The sequence below is a fragment of the Hypanus sabinus genome, chromosome 1 (genome assembly GCF_030144855.1).
Source record: "Hypanus sabinus isolate sHypSab1 chromosome 1, sHypSab1.hap1, whole genome shotgun sequence".
Classification (NCBI taxonomy): Eukaryota; Metazoa; Chordata; class Chondrichthyes; order Myliobatiformes; family Dasyatidae; genus Hypanus; species Hypanus sabinus.
In genome coordinates this window covers 3,543,946-3,561,518 of record NC_082706.1, presented here as the reverse complement: position 1 = coordinate 3,561,518, position 17,573 = coordinate 3,543,946, and the positions used below count along the sequence as shown (strand labels likewise).

Below are 17,573 nucleotides of genomic sequence, written 5' to 3'. Positions count from 1 at the left end.
AGCAACCCACTAATTTATCCCTGGACTAATCACAGGACAATTTACAATAACTAATTAAGACCTGGTGCTCTGGTGCCCTGGTTTCCTCCCACAGCCCAAATGCCAGTATGTCTTTGGACTGTGGGAGGAAAGCAGGGCACCCGGAGGAAACCCACCAACATCCGGGAATGATGTACAGACTTGCTTACAGAAGGCAGTGGAATTGAACTCCGAAATTCAAATGCCCAAGCTGGAATGGAGTTGCGTTAACTGCTGTACTACCATGGCACCTATGTTTTCCCACACACAAGGGTGATTGTCTATCCTTAATCAGTCCTTGCTTTTCCAAATCAAGAATGTATTGCAAAATCCTCTTCAGTAATGTTCCCACCACTGATGGAAGGCTCATTGGCCTATCATTCCCTAGTTCAGCCCAGCCTATCGTTCCCTGACTCATTCCTGCTGTCTGCCCACGGCCTATCAATTCCTGGCTCATTCTGCTGTCCAGCCTGTCCTGGCTTAAGTAACAGCACATCGACTTCTGGAAAGATGCAGGGCATTAGGTGGTGGTTGAGGATTTGGGACCCAGATGGAAGATATTCTGGGCAATGTTTATTCATCCACACTTCTGGGAATTATACTTGTTCTTAAGGAATGTCATCCCATCTGAGACATTGTGGATTGCCTCACAAGCTCTGATCTGCTAATACATGGGGTCAGAGTTTAAGTTCTTGGAGGAAAGTACAGGGGAGAATGTCAGAGGTAGCTGTTTTACACAGAGAGTGGTGGGTGTGTGGAATGCCCTGCCAGAGATGGTGGTAGACACAGATACATTAGGGACATTTAAGAGATTATTAGATTGGCAGATGAATGAAAGAAAAATAGAGGCTCTGTGTGAGGGAAGGGTTGAATTAATCTTGGAGTAGATTAAATCAGTGCTGGGTCCGATATTGTTTGTCATTTATATCAGTGATTTAGATGATAATGTGGATAAATGGATCAGCAAATTTGTGGATGACACCAAGATTGGGGTACAGTGGACAGCGAGGAAGACAATCAAGGCTTGCAGCAGGATCTGGGCCAGCTGGAAAAATGGGATGAAAAATGGCAGATGGAGTTCAGTGTAGACAAGTATAGGGAGTTGCACTTTGAGAGGACAAACCAGGGTCGGTCTTACACAGTGAATGGTAGGGCACTGAGGAGTGTGATAGAACAAAGAGATTTGGGAATACAGATCCAGAATTCATTGAAAGTGGTGTCACAGGTAGATAGAGTTTAAAGAAAGCTTTAGGCATATTGGCCTTCATAAACCAATGTGATGAGTACAGGACATGGGATGTTCTGTTGAAGTTATATAGGACATTGGTGAGATCTAATTTGGAGTATTATGTGCAGTTTTGTTACCTACCAACAGGAAAGATGAAAATAAGATTGAAAGAGTGCAGAGAAAATTTACAAGGATGTTGCTGGACCTTGAGGACTTGAGTTATAGGGAAAGGTTGAACAGATTGGGTCTTTATTCTCTGGAGAGTAAGAGAATTGAGGGGAGATTTGATAGAGGTATACAAAATTATGACGAGTATAGATAGGATAAATACAAGCAGACTTTTTCCGCTGATGTTGGGTGAGACTATAACCAGAGGTCATGGGTTAAGAATGAAAGGTGAAATGGTTAAAGGGAACCTGAGAAGGAACTTCTTCACTCAGAGGCTGATGCAGTGTGGGACAAGCTGCCAGTGGAAGTGGTGAATGTGGGTTTGATTTCAATATTTCAGAGAAGTGGGATATGTACATAGATAGGAGGGATATGGAAGGCTATGGTCCAGGTCGATGGGTCTAGGCAGAGTAAAAGTTTGGCGCAGACTAACGGTGCCGAAGAGTCTGTTTCTGTGCTGTAGTGCTCTAGGTCATCATAACATTGTGGACCGAAGGGCCTGTACTGTTCTATATTAAGATGCCTGTCTCTGTGCAGCGAACTGGTCCTCTCAAACATCTACCTGCTGGCCAGTGGAGAGTGGGAATGCATCGTAGCAACGTCGCGTGGGAATGCCTCGCTCAAGGTGGAGATAGTGGTGATCGACACTTCTGCCACATACTGCCAGGCTGAGCTGGTTACCAACAACAGAGGGGACTTCAGGTGAGCACACGGTGTCGGTGTGGTGTTGGCTGGAGGCTGGCTCACCCTGACGTTCATTAATCCATAAGTTTAAGGTGAGAAGGAGTATTTTCAACGGAGATGTGAGGGCCAAGTTTTTCCACAGAGAGTGGTGGGTGCCTGGAATGTGCTGCCTGGCATGGTGAACGAGGCAGAAACATTAGGGAGATTTAAAAGGTGTTTAGATAGGCACATGAATGTGAGGAAAGTGGAAGGATATGGACAGAGGGGATTAGTTTAGTTGGTCACTTGATAACTGATTTAATTAGTTTGGCACAGTAGGGCCTGTTCCTGTGCTGTACTGTTCATGTCTATGTTCTCAGTTATTGTGGTCCGGTAAGTACTGCCGCTGTGTTTCTACCTGCCCGACACCGCAGCAGCCTTTGTGACCAACCTGATGCCCAATGCTGCCTGTCCAGTGGTTCTGAAGACCTGCAAGACAGTGGAAACAGTGTACTGGGCCAGAAACGCTCGAGGCCAGTTGCAGCAAGGTTAAAGGGGGTGGCTGAATGGGGAGAGGAGAGATGTGGAACAGGTCCAGATTCTCCGGCTCTCGGTGTCCCTGACTAATCCCATTGATCTGTACAGTTTGTATCCCTCAGTTTCCTGCCTCCTCCTGTCCCAGTATGAACACCTCTTCAATGTTATTTATTACTATTTTGTTCTATTTACAGATAGAGTGCGGGACAGGCCCTTCGAGCCCAACAAGCTGCACCGCCCAGAAACTCACCCACTTAACCCAAGCCCAGTCAGGACAATTTTCGATAACCAATGAGTCTACTAACCGGTACAGTAGGTGGAAGCCAGAGCACCCAGAGGAAACCCACACAGCGCATACAGACTCCTTACAGAGGACACTGGAATTGAACTGCCTATTCCGACACCCCACCAACCCGAGCTGTAATAGTGTTGTGCTAACCGCTACCGTGACCCCATCTGCTTCCACCACCTCCAGACACCCACTGTTCTCTGTGCAAGAAGAATATTTGCATTTAAACTTGCCTTATTTTAGGGGCAGCACATTAACGTAGCGGTTAGCATAACACTTTACAGCGGCTGCGATCTGGGTTCGATTCCCACCACTGTCCGTAAGGAGTTTGTACGGTTCTCCCTGTGATCCCGTAACTTTTCTCAAGGTGCTTCGGTTTCCTCCCACGTCCCAAAGGTGTACGGGTTAGTAGGTTAATCGTTCACGTGGGTGTAATTAGGCTGTGTGGGTTTGTTGGATGACAAGGACTTGTTACTTTGCTGTGTCTCTAAATCCCTCTCCTGCCCCTCCGTAACCTTTGATACCCTTACTAATTGAGAACCTATCAACCTCCACTGTAAATGTACCCAATAACTTGGCCTCCAAAGCCAACAGGGGCAAAGAATTCCACAGGTCTGCCACCCTCTGGCTAAAAAAAATTCCTTTTCATCTCTGGTCAAAATGGATGTCCCTCTATTCTGAGGCTGTACCCTCTGGTTCTAGACTCTGCCACTACAGGAAACATCCTCTCCACATCAACTCAATCAAGGTCTTTCAATATTCGATAGGTTTCAATGAGATCCCCCCCTCATTCTTCTAAACTCCAACAGGTACATGCTCAGAGACATCAAACGCTCCCCCTTTCATTTTCATAAGCCTCCTCTGAACCCTCTGCAATGTAAACACATCCTTTCTTAGATACGGGCCCAAAACTGTTCACAATACCCTATTGTGACCTTATAAAGCCTCAGCATTGTGCACCCCTTGCCACCTGTCTACTACCTCCCCTTGGTGACCCTCCTCCTTCACTTTCTCCCATGGGTCCACTCTCCTCTCCTATCAGGCACCTTCTTCTCCTGCCTTTTACCTTTTCCACCTATCACCTCCCAGCTTCTTACTTCATCTCCCTCCTCCACCCTCCTGGCTTTACCTATCAGCTACCAGCTTGTCCTCCTTCGCCTACCCTTATCTTCTTCCCACTACCCTTCCTTTCCAGTCCCACTGAAGGGCCTCGGAACTGAACCATCGACTTGATTCCCTTCCATGGACGCTGCCTGACCAGCTGAGTTCCTCCAGCGTTTTGTGTGTGTTACTCTAGATTCCCAGTGTCTGCAGAATCTCTCATGCTCAGAGTTACATCGTTGCTTTTATATTCTAGAACTAAATGGATGCTAACTTTGCATTTGCCACTCTTGGTGTGAACAGCAACTTCACTTTCCAGAGAGAGGAGGTCAGCGTCCTTGTCTGTGTGGGCCAAGCTCCACTGGTGTGGTGGATTCTAACTCCAGTCAGCTGTATCCCAACATCAGCACCATCCAACACTGCCACCTAGAGGTGACGGGCTGTGTGTAAACGCCAGGCCTGTGACTGGGGACTGGCACAGTGAGAGCGGCAGAGTGAGACAGGAAACAGTGCGAGTTAATGGGATTAGTCTGGACGTGTAGGAGGGCAGCATAAATGTCACGCACAGAATCAGCAGGCCAGGCAGCATCAATGGGAAAAAATACAGTCGACCGTACTCTTTTTCAATAGATGCTGCCTGGCCTGCTGAGCTCCTCCAGCATTTTGTGCGTGTTGCTTGGATTTCCAGCATCTACAGATTCTCTCTTGAGCATAAATATCGCAGACTGTTACTGCACTCTGTGGTACTGTGCGACCAAGTTCCCTCTCTTTTACAGCAGCAGAACAACCATTGCTCTGAGCAGGAGATTTTTACATGGCCTGAAAACTGCAGGGCACTTTACACATGACTTTGCTTGTAATATGCATACCTCGAATATTTAGAATGAAAATTCAAAAATCACATATTTTAAATTTTATTTATTAATTGAAGGTTATAATGAAATACAACAAAGGAAATCTTTCACGCTTCAGAAACTTTTCCCTGTCAGTCTTTATTCCAGCTGCATGGCAACAAAGGCTACGTGCGCGGGAGCATTTCCGTTGCTGTGTGGCCACGCGCCCGCGCAGCTTAGGGGGAACAAAACATACATCCTGACTACATATATGCTCAAGGCACAGTATTCCCTCATTCTCCACACCCCCTCCCCCCCGTTAACCTCGTTCTAGTTACGAGTGGCTGATCAAGGTGAGCAGGCTGCAGTGGCAGAGTGGCCACTTCCTGGCGAAATGACAGGGTGGGAATCCTAGGAGTTGCTGCAGTATGGTAGCATAGGGGTTAGTGTAACGTGTGCGGAAGGAGTTTGTACATTCTCCCTGTGACTGTGTGGGTTTCCTCCCACAGTCCACAGACGTACGGGTTAGGATTGTTAAGTTGTGGACATGCTATGGTGGCACTGGAAACATAGTGACACTTGGAGACTGTCACCAGTACGCCCTCAGACTGTGATGGTCATTGACATAAATAAAGCATTTTACTGTTCGTTTTGATGTTTCAATGTACACGTGACAAATAAAACTAATTTCTAACCTTTTATCTTTGAGCCTGCCTTCAGGGAGAGTTTCACTGATGTCTCACTGTTTGTTACCCGAGCAGGTGGCCACGCACATTAGCTGGGATCACTGTCTACCAACTGTGCCTGCAGTATCCGTACCCCTCCTCCTCCCTGGAGAGGAAGACATCCCGGAAGTGTAATCGCTCCGGAATGTGGGAAGAGGCTGATTACTCTGCGTGTCTGTACATCAATGATTACACCAGGGTCCTCTCCTCCTTCATCCTGGTAAATTCATCCTTATTTCAAAAAAGCTCAAAGTAAATTTATTATCAAAGTACACATATGTCACCATATACAACCCTAAGATTCATTTTCTTGTGGGCATTCACAGTAAGTACAAAGAAACATGATAGAATCAATGAAAAACTACACACAAGATGGACAAACAACCAATGTGCAAAAGACAACAAACTGTGCAAATACAAATAATACAAAATAATATTAGCAAATAAATATGAAGAACAAGAATTGAAGAGTCCTTGAAAGTGAGTTCATAGGATGTGGGAACAGTTCAGTAATGGAGTAAGTGAAGTTGAATGAAGTTATCCACATAGGTTCAGAAGCCTGATAGCTATAGGGCAATAGCTGTGGTGTGGAACCTGATTGTTGAGGGGTAATAACTGTTCCTGAACCTGGTGGTGTGAGACCTGATGGTTGAGGGGTAATAACTGTTCCTGAACCTGGCGGTGTGAGACCTGATGGTTGAGGGGTAATAACTGTTCCTGAACCTGGTGGTGTGGGACCTGATGATTGAGGGGTAATAACTGTTCTTGTTCCTGGTGGTGTGGGACCTGATTGTTGAGGGGTAATAACTGTTCCTGAAGCTGGTGTTGTGGGACCTGATGGTTGAGGGGTAATAACTGTTCCTGAACCTGGTGGTGTGGGACCTGATGGTTGAGGGGTAATAACTGTTCCTGAACCTGGTGGTGAGGGACCTGACGGTTGAGGGGTAATAACTGTCCCTGAACCTGGTGGTGTGGAACCTGATGGTTGAGGGGTAATAACTGTTCCTGAACCTGGTGGTGTGGGACCTGATGGTTGAGGGGTAATAACTGTTCCTGAACCTGGTGGTGTGAGACCTGATGGTTGAGGGGTAATAACTGTTCCTGAACCTGGTCTGTGGGTCCTGATTCTCCTGTACTTTATTCCTGATGGCAGTAGTAGGAAGAGAGCGTTGTCTGGATTGTAGTGGCCCTCGATGACGAACGTTGCTTTTGTGCATCAGCACTCCATGTAGATATATCCCCCTTCAGCTTTGCCTTGAGGGATAGAGTCCCCGCCGTGCAGTGTGGTCTAATGCCCCATGGGGTGATGAACACAGTGAGTACATCCAGCTCCGTTCTCCCCCTGAACCATCCGCCCTCTCGTTCAGCAGCTTTGACCTCAGTATCACTAACCCCACATCCCCCAGTTCCCCAAACATCCTAACCCTTATCGATCCTGTCCCAACTTAATGACTGAGCTCCACAGATGTCTGGGTGAAGAAGCTTCACTTCCGGATCCTGAATGTCTAAACCCTGATTATACCTATTCCAGCCAGGGAAAACACCCTTCCAACATTTCTCTTGTCAAGACCAAAGCAGAGTTAGGCCATTGAGTCAACTGCTCAAATCCCCTCCATGTTAACTCTACCAAGGCCTTTCAGTATTTGGTAGATTTCAATCAGATCTACCCCCAAACCATCACCCATCCTTCTAAACACCAGCAAGTAGACCAAAGCCATCAAACACTCCTCATACCATCACACAGGGCCAGGATTAGGCCATTTTCCCCATTGAGTCTGCACCACCATTCAATCATGGCTGACTTTTTTATTTATTCTCAACCACTCATTCTCCTGCCTTCAACCCTTTGACGCCCTGACTAATCAAGAACCTATCAACCTCCACTTTAACTATTCAGGGCCCTAAACAGTCCTTCAGAGTGAGTCAATGCCATAAGACCATAAGATATAGGAGCAGACGTTTGCCATTTGGCCCATCGAGTCTGCTCTGCCAATAAATCATGGGCTGATCCAATGCTTCCAGGCATCTCCACTCCCTTCTCTCCATACCCTTTGATGCCCTCGCTAATTAAGAACCTATCTATCTCTGCCTTAAAAGCACCTAATAACTTGGCCTCTACAGCCTCTCGTTGTCACAAATTCCACAGGTTTACCACCCTTTGACTAAAGTAGTTTCTCTGCATCTCTGTTCTAAATGGACATCCTTCAATTCTGAAGTTGTGCCCTCTTGTCCTAGACTCCTCTACCATGGGAAGTAACATTTGCCATATCTAATCTGTTCAGGCCTTTTAACATTTGGAATGTTTCTATGAGATCCCCCCTCATTCTCCTGAACTCCAGGGAATACAGCCCGAGCTGCCAGTCGTTCCTCATACGGTAACCCTTTCATTCCCGGAATCATTCTCGTGGATCGTCTCTGAACTCTCTCCAATATCAGTATATCCTTTCTAAAATAAGGAGCCCAAAACTGCACACAATACCCCAAGTGTGGTCTCACGAGTGCTTTATAGAACCTCAACATCACATCCCTGCTCTTATATTCTGTACCTCTAGAAATGAATGCCAATATTGTATTCACCTTCTTCACCACTGACTCAACCTGGTGGTTAACCTTTAGGGTATCCTGCACAAGGACTTCCAAGTCCCTTTACATCTCTGCATTTTGAATTCTGTCCCCATCTAAATAATCATCTGCCTGTTTATTTCTTCCACCAATGTGCATGACCATACACTTTCCAACATTGTATTTAATTTGCCACTTCTTTGCCCATTCCCCTAAACTACCTAAGTCTCTCTGCAGGCTCTCTGTTTCCTCAACACTACCCGCTCCTCCATCTATCTTTGTATCATCGGCAAGTTTGGCCACAAATCCATTAATCCCATGGTCCAAGTCATTGACAAACATTGTAAAAAGCAGCGGTCCCAACACCAACTCCTGTGGAAATCTACTGGTAACTGGCAGTCAGTCAGAATAGGATCCCTTTATTCCCACTCTCTGTTTTCTGCCGATCAGCCAATGCTCCACCCATACTAGTAACTTCCCTGTAATTCCATGGGGTATTATCTTGCTAAGCAGCCTCATGTGTGGCACCTTATCAAAGGCCTTCTGAAAATCCAAGTACACCACACCTACTTCATCTCCTTTGTCTACACTGCTTGTAATTTCCTCAGGCAGGATTTTCCTTTCAAGAAACCAAGCTGGCTTTGGCCTATCTTGTCATGTGCCTCCAGGTACTCCGTAATCTCATCCCTAACAATCGATTCCCTCAACTTCCCAACCACTGATGCCAGGCTAACAGGTCTATAGTTTCCTTTCTGCTGCCTCCCACCCCTATTAAATAGCGTAGTAACATTTGCAATTTTCCAGTCATCCAGTACAATGCCAGAATCTATCGATTCTTGAAAGATCATCGTTAATGCCTCTGCAATCTCTCCAGCTACTTCCTTCAGAACCTGAGTGTGCATTCCATCAGGTCCAGGAGATTTATCCACCCTCAGACCATTAAGCTTCCTGTGCACCTTCTCAGCCATAATTTTCACTGCACAACCTTCACTTCTCTGACACTCTTGAATGTCTGGCAAACTGCAGATGTCTTCCACTGTGAAGACTAATGCAAAATATGCATTCAGTTCCTCTGGCATCTCTGCATCTTGTGAATCTGTCGGGGTCATATACTATGTCCGGTGTTCCTGGTGTGACCTCCTACCTCCTTCACCATTCCCCATTCCCTTTTCCTTCTCTCACTTTATCTCCTTGCCTGCCCATCGCCTCCCTCTCGTGCCCTCCCTTTTTTTTCTTCTATGAATTTCTGTCCTCTCCTGTTAGGTTACCCCTTCTCCAGCCCTGTATCTCTTTCACCAATCAACCTCCCAGCCCTTTACTTTACCCCTCCCCTTCCTGGTTTCACCTGTCATCTTGTGTTTTCTCTCTCTCCTCCTCCTCCCCCCCCCCCCACCCATAGCTTTTAAATCTACTCCTCATCTTTTTCTGTCCAGTCCTGCTGAAGGGTCTCGGTCCAAAACATCGACTGTACTCTTTTCCATAGCTGCTGCTTGGCCTGCTGAGTTCCTCCAGCATTTTGTGTGAGTTGCTTGGATTTCCTGCAACTGCAGATTTTCTCTTGTTTGTCTTTAAATCTACCCAAAGACTTGCCCTTCACAGCCATCTGTGGTAATAAATTTCACAGATTCACCACCTCTGGCTAAAGAAATTCCTCCTCATCTCTGTTCTAGAGGGACGTCCTCTGGTTGAGACTCCCTCACTATAGAAACAGCCTTTTCATTTCGGATAGGTTTCAGTGAGATCCCTCTCTCACTGTTCCAAACTCCAATGATTACAATTCCAGAGCGCAGGCTCAACTTCCTTATGCACGTTACATGTTTCAGTGAAACCACCTCTCACTCTTCTCTTCTCTAGGGAGGGGAGGGGAGGCCCAGTCTGTTTATGACACAAACCCTCTGCCCCAGATTCAGATTTAAATTTATTTATTTATCACATGTATGTGAAAACATACAGTAAAATGCATCATTTCCATTAACAACCAGAGGATGGGCTGGGGGCAGCTCGCAAATGTTGCCACAACATTCAAGCCAAGCATGTTCACAGAACAACACGAGCAACAGCAGCAGTAAGTCGAGCCCCTTACCTCCCACCATACCTGTCGGAGCAAAACCAAGCACAACACAACAGGTCGTACTGAACAAACCACACAAACTGCTGGAGGAACTCAGCAGGCCAGGCAGCATCTATGGAAAGGAGTAAACAATCGAAGTTTCAGACCAAGACCCTTCATCACGACATGCCCTCTTCTGCCATCAGGGAGCTGGTGCAGGAGCCTGAAGACACGCACTCGATGCTTTAGGGACAGCTCCTTCCCCTCCACCATCAGATTTCCGCATGGTCCGTGAACCCATGGACGCTACTTCAATATTTTTGCTCTCTTTTTGCACTACTTATTTTATTCAATTTTTAAAGTATATTTCTTAATGTAATTTGTAGTTTTTATTATTATGTATTGCACTGCACTGCTGCCACAAAACAACAAATTTCACAGCTTGTATTGGTGATATTGAACCTGATTCTGGGTTGACCTTTGCGCTTCAGTCTTCAGAGCTGAGCCCCAAACCAGCCGATGACGAGATGCTGGGGACCCAAGCAACACACACAAGGTGCAGGAGGAACTCAGCACCATCTATGAAAAAGAGTAAGCAGTCGATGTTTTGGGCTGAGACCCTTCATCAGAACTCTGACAGAAACGTCGGCTGTACTCTTTTCCATCCATGCTGCCAGGCCTGCTGAGTTTCTCAAGCATTTTGTGTGTGTTGCCTGGATTTCCAGCATTTGCATATTTTCTCTTGTCTGTCTCTGAAGTCCAGGCTTGCTGTCTGCAGCCCACGTGCCTGATCCTGGGACAGCCCAACGCCCATGGATGTCTCCTCCTTCTGTCCTTCCTGTTTCCAGACGAGAGGGGAAACATTTACTTCTAGTATTTTATTCCTTTTCATACAGTACTGTGAAAAAGTCTTAGTCACATATACACTAGGGTGCTCTGCTAAAGCTCTGGTTAGAATTTCTACTGCTATGCTGTGACTGTGAGGTATCTTTATTTTAGCAGTTTTTTCTGCAATATGCCGTGTGTCCTGTTAGTAAGCTAAATAAACTAATGTTTGGCTTCAGCTAAAAATAAGGATCCATTCTGTCTGACTTAGGAATGCTGTGTCAGCTGATCAGTTTGTCTTGGTAACGTGTTGTAACATTCGACAGCGGCATGCTATGGAGGGTTCAAGAGAGGTGGGCGGCATCATATTTCTGAAGGACAGTAGTCTGGTTTGGGGTCTTTTGTGAGGAAGTGTGGAGAAGAGCACAAGGGAAACCCACCCAAAGGGGATCCCTATTGCAAGGAGTGCTCTGTGCAGATGAATGGTTCAACGGAGGAAATGCCACTACTCCTGAGTTAACCAGGCGTTTGAGATGGTCTTCGAGGGTAACTCAAACTGTGGCTGGTGTCCTTCACAAAGGATGAGGGTTCAGTGTGTGAGTAAAGTGATACGTCCAACTACTCTAGAAACGAGCTCCAATGTTTATGTGCACATTTGGACTGGTTCAACTGTAAAGGGCCCTTTTATCTTTCTTTTATTTTTTTCTGTTAACTATTGAAGTCGAAATATTGGTAAGTATATTTCCTTTGTAATTTTATGCCAGTGTACGATCTGTTATTTTTCTAGCTAACAATAACTTTGTGTGGGGCAGTATTTACACAACGTTCACTACATTTCATGTCCATACATGTGTTGCTTATGGGTGGCAGCCTTCTCACCACTGAGTCACATGACTGTCAGCAGAGTTAGCCACTGAGCCAAGTTTGCATATGAGCCCCGGTGAGAGAGTTACAGTACTGGTTTTGTCAATGTGGGGCAGAGAGCGAGTTTGTAAATCTTCCAGGAGCAAAGGATGTTGGGAATGGTATGGGAGGCGTGTGGGACAGGTGACAGAGAAGGATTGCCAGGGGTGGGGGTGGTGTAGGTGCAGACACACCCAGTCCTGAGACACCAGGCAAGGTCATTTGATTCCAATCAATTGGTTTATTGATCATTACAGAATGTCCTTCTGATACTTCCCACTCCCTCCCCTTTCTCTTCCCCTTTTTCCAACCATGATTCCCCTCTCCCTGCCCCTTCTTACTCTCAGTCCACAATGGAGACCCATATCAGAAGCAGGTTTATCACATAAAATTTGTTTATTATTTTGTGGCAGCAGTACAGTGTAATACATAAAATTACTACAATACTGTGTAAAAGCTACATAAATGTGCCTAAGACTTTTGCACAGTACTGTATATCTACAGAAGCTCCGATTTTACATGCCCCTTGCCCTCACCCCACCTCCACCCGTGGCCCCCAAGTCCTTGTCTTCCCCGTTCTGTATTGATGCTTTTCCCAACCACCCAGGCTTGCTGATTCTCTTGTCAACCACACAAGTCATTTCCCTACATCTTAACCGTCTTTAAATTTCTCTTGATAATCATGGCTGGAATCTACCGAGGAACATATTCCCTCTGGTCTGGGGATATGTGATGGAATTGTCTATAAAGAGCTTTGCTCCTTACCTATTCAGGTTGGGAGCTTGTCGTGGAACAGGGTGGAGGGAGCTACACTCCACATCTAACTGTGTTGACTCTTAGTGGGAAGAAATGAAAAGTTTGAAGAAAGTGTTGGATACAGCACAGTCCATCATTGAGCTCATCAGAAAGGAGAGCTGCCTCAAGAGAGCAGAATCCATCATCAAGGACCCCCACCATCGAAGCTAGGCTGTTTTCTCGCTGCTGCTGTTTGGCAGGAGGTATAAATGTCTCAGGTTTCACACCACCAGATACAGGAACAGTTATTACCCTACAACCATCAGGTCCCACACCATCAGGTTCAGGAACAGTTATTACCCCTCAACCATCAGGTCCCACACCACCAGGTTCAGGAACAGTTATTACCCCTCAACCATCAGGTCCCACACCACCAGGTTCAGGAACAGTTATTACCCCTCAACCATCAGGTCTCACACCACCAGGTTCAGGAACAGTTATTACCCCTCAACCATCAGGTCCCACACCACCAGGTTCAGGAACAGTTATTACCCCTCAACCATCAGGTCCCACACCACCAGGTTCAGGAACAGTTATTACCCCTCAACCATCAGATCCCACACCACCAGGTTCAGAAACAACCATCACTGAACATTCCTGGACTGTTTCAAAGACTCTGCAGTTTGATGCTTAATATTCTGTGTGTTACTCACTCATCTGTTGTCATTTGCGTGATTGTTTGATGTTTTCTTTGAATGGGTTCCATGGTGCTTTTGACTGTGGGAGAACAAATCCCAGGGTTGTATACTGCATACATTCTTTGATAATAAAGGTACTTTGAAATCCTTGACCTTTTTGAATCTTCAAAAGTCTACAAGAAAATACAGTAAGATGTACATACTTTGATAATAAATTTTCTTTGAACTTAGCAGATCTGTGAGCCTTTCTGATGCACACTGAGAGATGAGAGGTTGTTGGTCCCAGTGATTTTTGCCTCACTCTTTCCTTCCCCCTCCTGCTGTCTCTCGACAGGTACCCATCAATAACACCAACGCTCTCCCACTTGCTCGCAAGTTGCTTGCCTACACCGCTGAGGCCACCAACTTCCTGGACATGATGGATGTGATTTACGTCACCCAGATGATCGAGAAGTTCATCAGATGGACGGAAGAGATTCACGATGTAATGTATCTGAAGTGGCCACCTAACTTTTCATTTTGGGGCTTTGTACTCTTCTCTCGTGCACCTCCCAATGTTTGTCCGCCAGGAACTTGCAACAGCTTTTCCTCCAAGGCGATGGTGGAAAGCTTGCATGTACTGTGGAGGCCAGGAGAAGGCTCGCTGGTAAAGGTTCTATCAGATCCCTCTTTGGTTAGGGTGCAATCTGGGACCTTTTAATCTTCTCTGAGATCGGGCTTTTGGCTGGCGTAATGATTTGCACAATGTTTCACAGTACCAGCCATCCAGGTTCAATTCCCAACACTGCCTGTAAGGAGTTTGTACTTTCTCCCTGTGACCACATGGGTTTCCTCTGGGTGCTCTGGTTTCCTCCCACAGTCCAAGGACGTACCGGTTGGTAGATTAATTGGTCATTGCCCCCGATTAGGCTCGGGATAAATTGGGGGATTGCTGGGCAGTCTATTCCTTGCTGTATGTCAATAAATAAATAAATAAAACCCTTAGATTGGTACCCCTACAGAGCCTCCATTTTCCTAGCATCCATGCGCCTATCTAAGAGGTTCTTAACTGTCCCTGCAGGGGCTCCCAACCTGGTGTCCAGTGAATTCTTGCTTACTGGTATTGGTCCATGGCATAAGAAAGGTTGGGAACCCCTGCCCTGGTGTATCTGCCTCTACCACCACTCCTGGAGGCGAGTTCTGCACACCACACCTCTCTCTGTGTAAAGATCTTGCCTCTGACATCCCACCCCCCCCACCATACTTCCCTCCAATCACTTTGAAACAATACCCCTGGTGTTGGCTATTTCCAACCCAAGTCCCTGGCTGCCCACTCGATCTCTGCCTCTTCAACACCTCTATCCTCTTCCTTAAACTTCTAGTGGGTGGGGATTTATGAGCAAATGGAAACTGTTCCCCTTCAAACAGAGGCAGATCCAGTTAGCTTGGCATTGTCAACTGGTTCCCTGTGGCATTGTGAAAAAGATTTGGTTTGTCTGGATCGATGAATCTTCCTCATCTCTCCAACACAGTCCAGGCTTACAGTTCGATTAGTCTGCAGGTACAAAGGATTGACGGCCTCCTCTCTCCTCTCTCCCTGCCCTCTGTGTTTCATTCATTCATTCTCTCTCTCTCATACATGTTCACACACTATCATTTTCTTTCTCACTCACACACACACTCTCACTCTCTCACTCTCACCCTGTTTCTCTTTCTCTCATTAACACTCTTTACTCTTCCTCTCACTTCTGCCTCCCTCAACCTCTTCCCCTCGTCTCCTTTCATTCCTACCCCTCGAACCTTTCTGTCTCCTCTTCCCACCTCTCTGCAATTCCCGAGCCTCTCTCAGTCATTGTCAGAATCTTTTCAACCCACTCACCCTCCCAACCTTTTTATCCTCCTCGATCTCTTCCCCTACCCTCTTCAACTCTCTCCCATCGTCACCTGGCACCCACCCCCACAATCTCTGACACACTGCTCCTCCACACTCTGTTCATCTCCTTTCTTCCCTTTTCACACACTCTTTATTTCCCTCTCTTACCACTGTTCCTACCACTTGGGCTGCACGCTTCCGTGTCCTCTCCCTACCCCGCTCCTTCTCTGCCACACTTGCCTCTCCCTGTCAAATCCTGAAGGTGGGAGCCCTTGGCTTGTGTGGTGGTCAGAGTCTGGGGCCATCGTCTGGAGGTCACAGGCTCGGGCGTGCTGTCCCATGTGGTGAGGGGTGTGTAAGGGGTTTGTTTGGATGCTTCTGCTTGTTGTATGCAGGCTGTTTGTTTAGTTCTGCTGAACATGGTGGACACGCTACGTGGTGCTGGAATCAGCGGTGAAACTCGCGAGCTGTCCATGCACGCCCTCAGACTGCGCTCACCTGTGTTGGTTTCACGGTCTGTGTGATAACTTTCCCTTGCCCCTCACCTTCAGCTCGGGGATGTGATCGTGGAAGTGGCCAGTAACATGATGCTGGTGAATGAGCAGGTGCTGAGGTTGGCACAGGAGGAAAGCGGAGCGTGTACGCGGATTGTCTGGGCTGTGGAGCACATCGCCAACCTCACTTTAACGTTCAATTCACAGACCATCAGCAAGGTCAGTTTTCCTGCCTCTAAACCTCCTGAACCTGGGAATGCTGCCCCGATCCCAGGAAAATGACCCCTGAACCCAGCACATGATCCCCTGACCCAGGAACACGACCCCGATCCCTGGAATGCTATCTCTGATTCTGGAAACATGACCCTTGACCCTGGTTCATGACCTCTGATCCCAAGAACCTTCCCTCTGATCTGGGAGCATGGCCCTTGATCCTGGGAATACATATCCTTCCTTCAGGAATATGACCACTGATCTCGGAAACAATATGGTTGTTCCTGGGACTGACTGGCAGAGCCTTGGTGAAGCACAGCATGATCCACGCTCTCACTCTTTCTCCCCTAGTGCCATGGACATCACACTCCGCCCCAGAGGTGTCGGTGTGACCAAGACACCCGGAGGATGAGGAGAAGGAACAGGGAGGAGTTATTGAAACCAGGCCCAATGACTTGACCCACAGACAGTGGATGGGTCAGCAGAGGCTGGATACAGGAGCGTGTTAGAGAGGAGGGGAAATCAGTGAGGGCAGTGGAAGTGGGAGAAAGGGTTTAGTGAGGCTGTGGATAGGAGATTGATTAGGAGAGGCAGAGGGTTCAGCATGAGGCATCTTTACCAGTGAAGCAGCTGGGGCAGATGTGGTAGGGTTCAGTGAGGGGTATTGTTTAGTGGTGTGCATGGTTCCATGTTGGGTGGGGTTTAGTGGGTGTGGTTCCACGTTGGGTGGGGTTCAGGTGGGTGTGGTTCTGTGTTGGGTGGGGTACCGTGTTGGGTGTGGTTCTGTGTTGGGTGTGGTTCCGTGTTGGGTGAGGTACCGTGTTGGGTGTGGTTCTGTGTTGTGTGTGGTTCCGTGTTGGGTGGGGTACCGTGTTGGGTGTGGTTCCGTGGTGGGTGGGGTTCCACATTAGTTTGGGTTTGGGTGGGTGTGGTTCCACATTGGGTGTGGTTCCGTGTTGGGTGGGGTACCGTGTTGGGTGTGGTTCCGTGGTGGGTGGGGTTCCGTGTTGGGTGTGGTTCTGTGTTGGCTGGGGTCCGGATGAGTGGGGTTCCACATTAGGTTGGGTTCGGGTGGGTGTGGTTCCACGTCGGGTGTGGTTCTGTGTTGGGTGGGGTCCGGGTGGGTGTAGTTCCACGTTGGGTGGGGTCAGGGTGAGTGTGGTTCCATGTTGGGTGGGGTTCAAGGGGGGCAGTGTTTATTGATGTTGCGGGTTTAATGATGGGTGGAATTTCAGTGAAGGATGCAGCGAATGGGGTTCATTGAAGTGGGGAGGGTCTATTGGACAGGATTAGTTTAAATTTCAATATTAATTTTCTAGGTGAAGGTTGATGAAGACTGGAAGAGCACATCTGTGCTTAAACCTTCAAATTGTTTAAGCCTTGAGAACTGGACAGGAAGTAGTGGATCCAGCCACCCATGTGGTTAGAGAGGAGATTAACACAATAGAAAGGAAGGACATTAGCCTGGAGGATGTGGAATCGATATGGGCAGAGCTGCATAACACTAAGGGGCAGAAAACGCTGTTGGGAGTTGTGTACAGGCCACCTAACAGTAGTAGTGAGGTTGGGGATGGCATTAAACAGGAAATTAGAAATGCATGCAATAAAGGAACAGTAGTTATAATGGGTGACTTCAATCTACATATAGATTGGATGAACTAAATTGGTAAGGGTGCTGA

General features: G+C 47.1%; 1 protein-coding gene across 1 annotated transcript in view; it reads left to right on the top strand.

Annotated features, from left to right (window-relative positions):
• adgra2 (adhesion G protein-coupled receptor A2) overlaps positions 1–17,573 on the top strand; it is a 175,458-nt gene that overhangs the window by 122,609 nt on the left and 35,276 nt on the right. The window contains exons 8-11 of the mRNA XM_059960283.1: positions 1,952–2,116; positions 5,599–5,782; positions 13,670–13,819; positions 15,739–15,900. Of these exons, the coding sequence (XP_059816266.1) occupies positions 1,952–2,116; positions 5,599–5,782; positions 13,670–13,819; positions 15,739–15,900 (661 nt within the window). The remainder of the gene's footprint in view (positions 1–1,951; positions 2,117–5,598; positions 5,783–13,669; positions 13,820–15,738; positions 15,901–17,573) is intronic.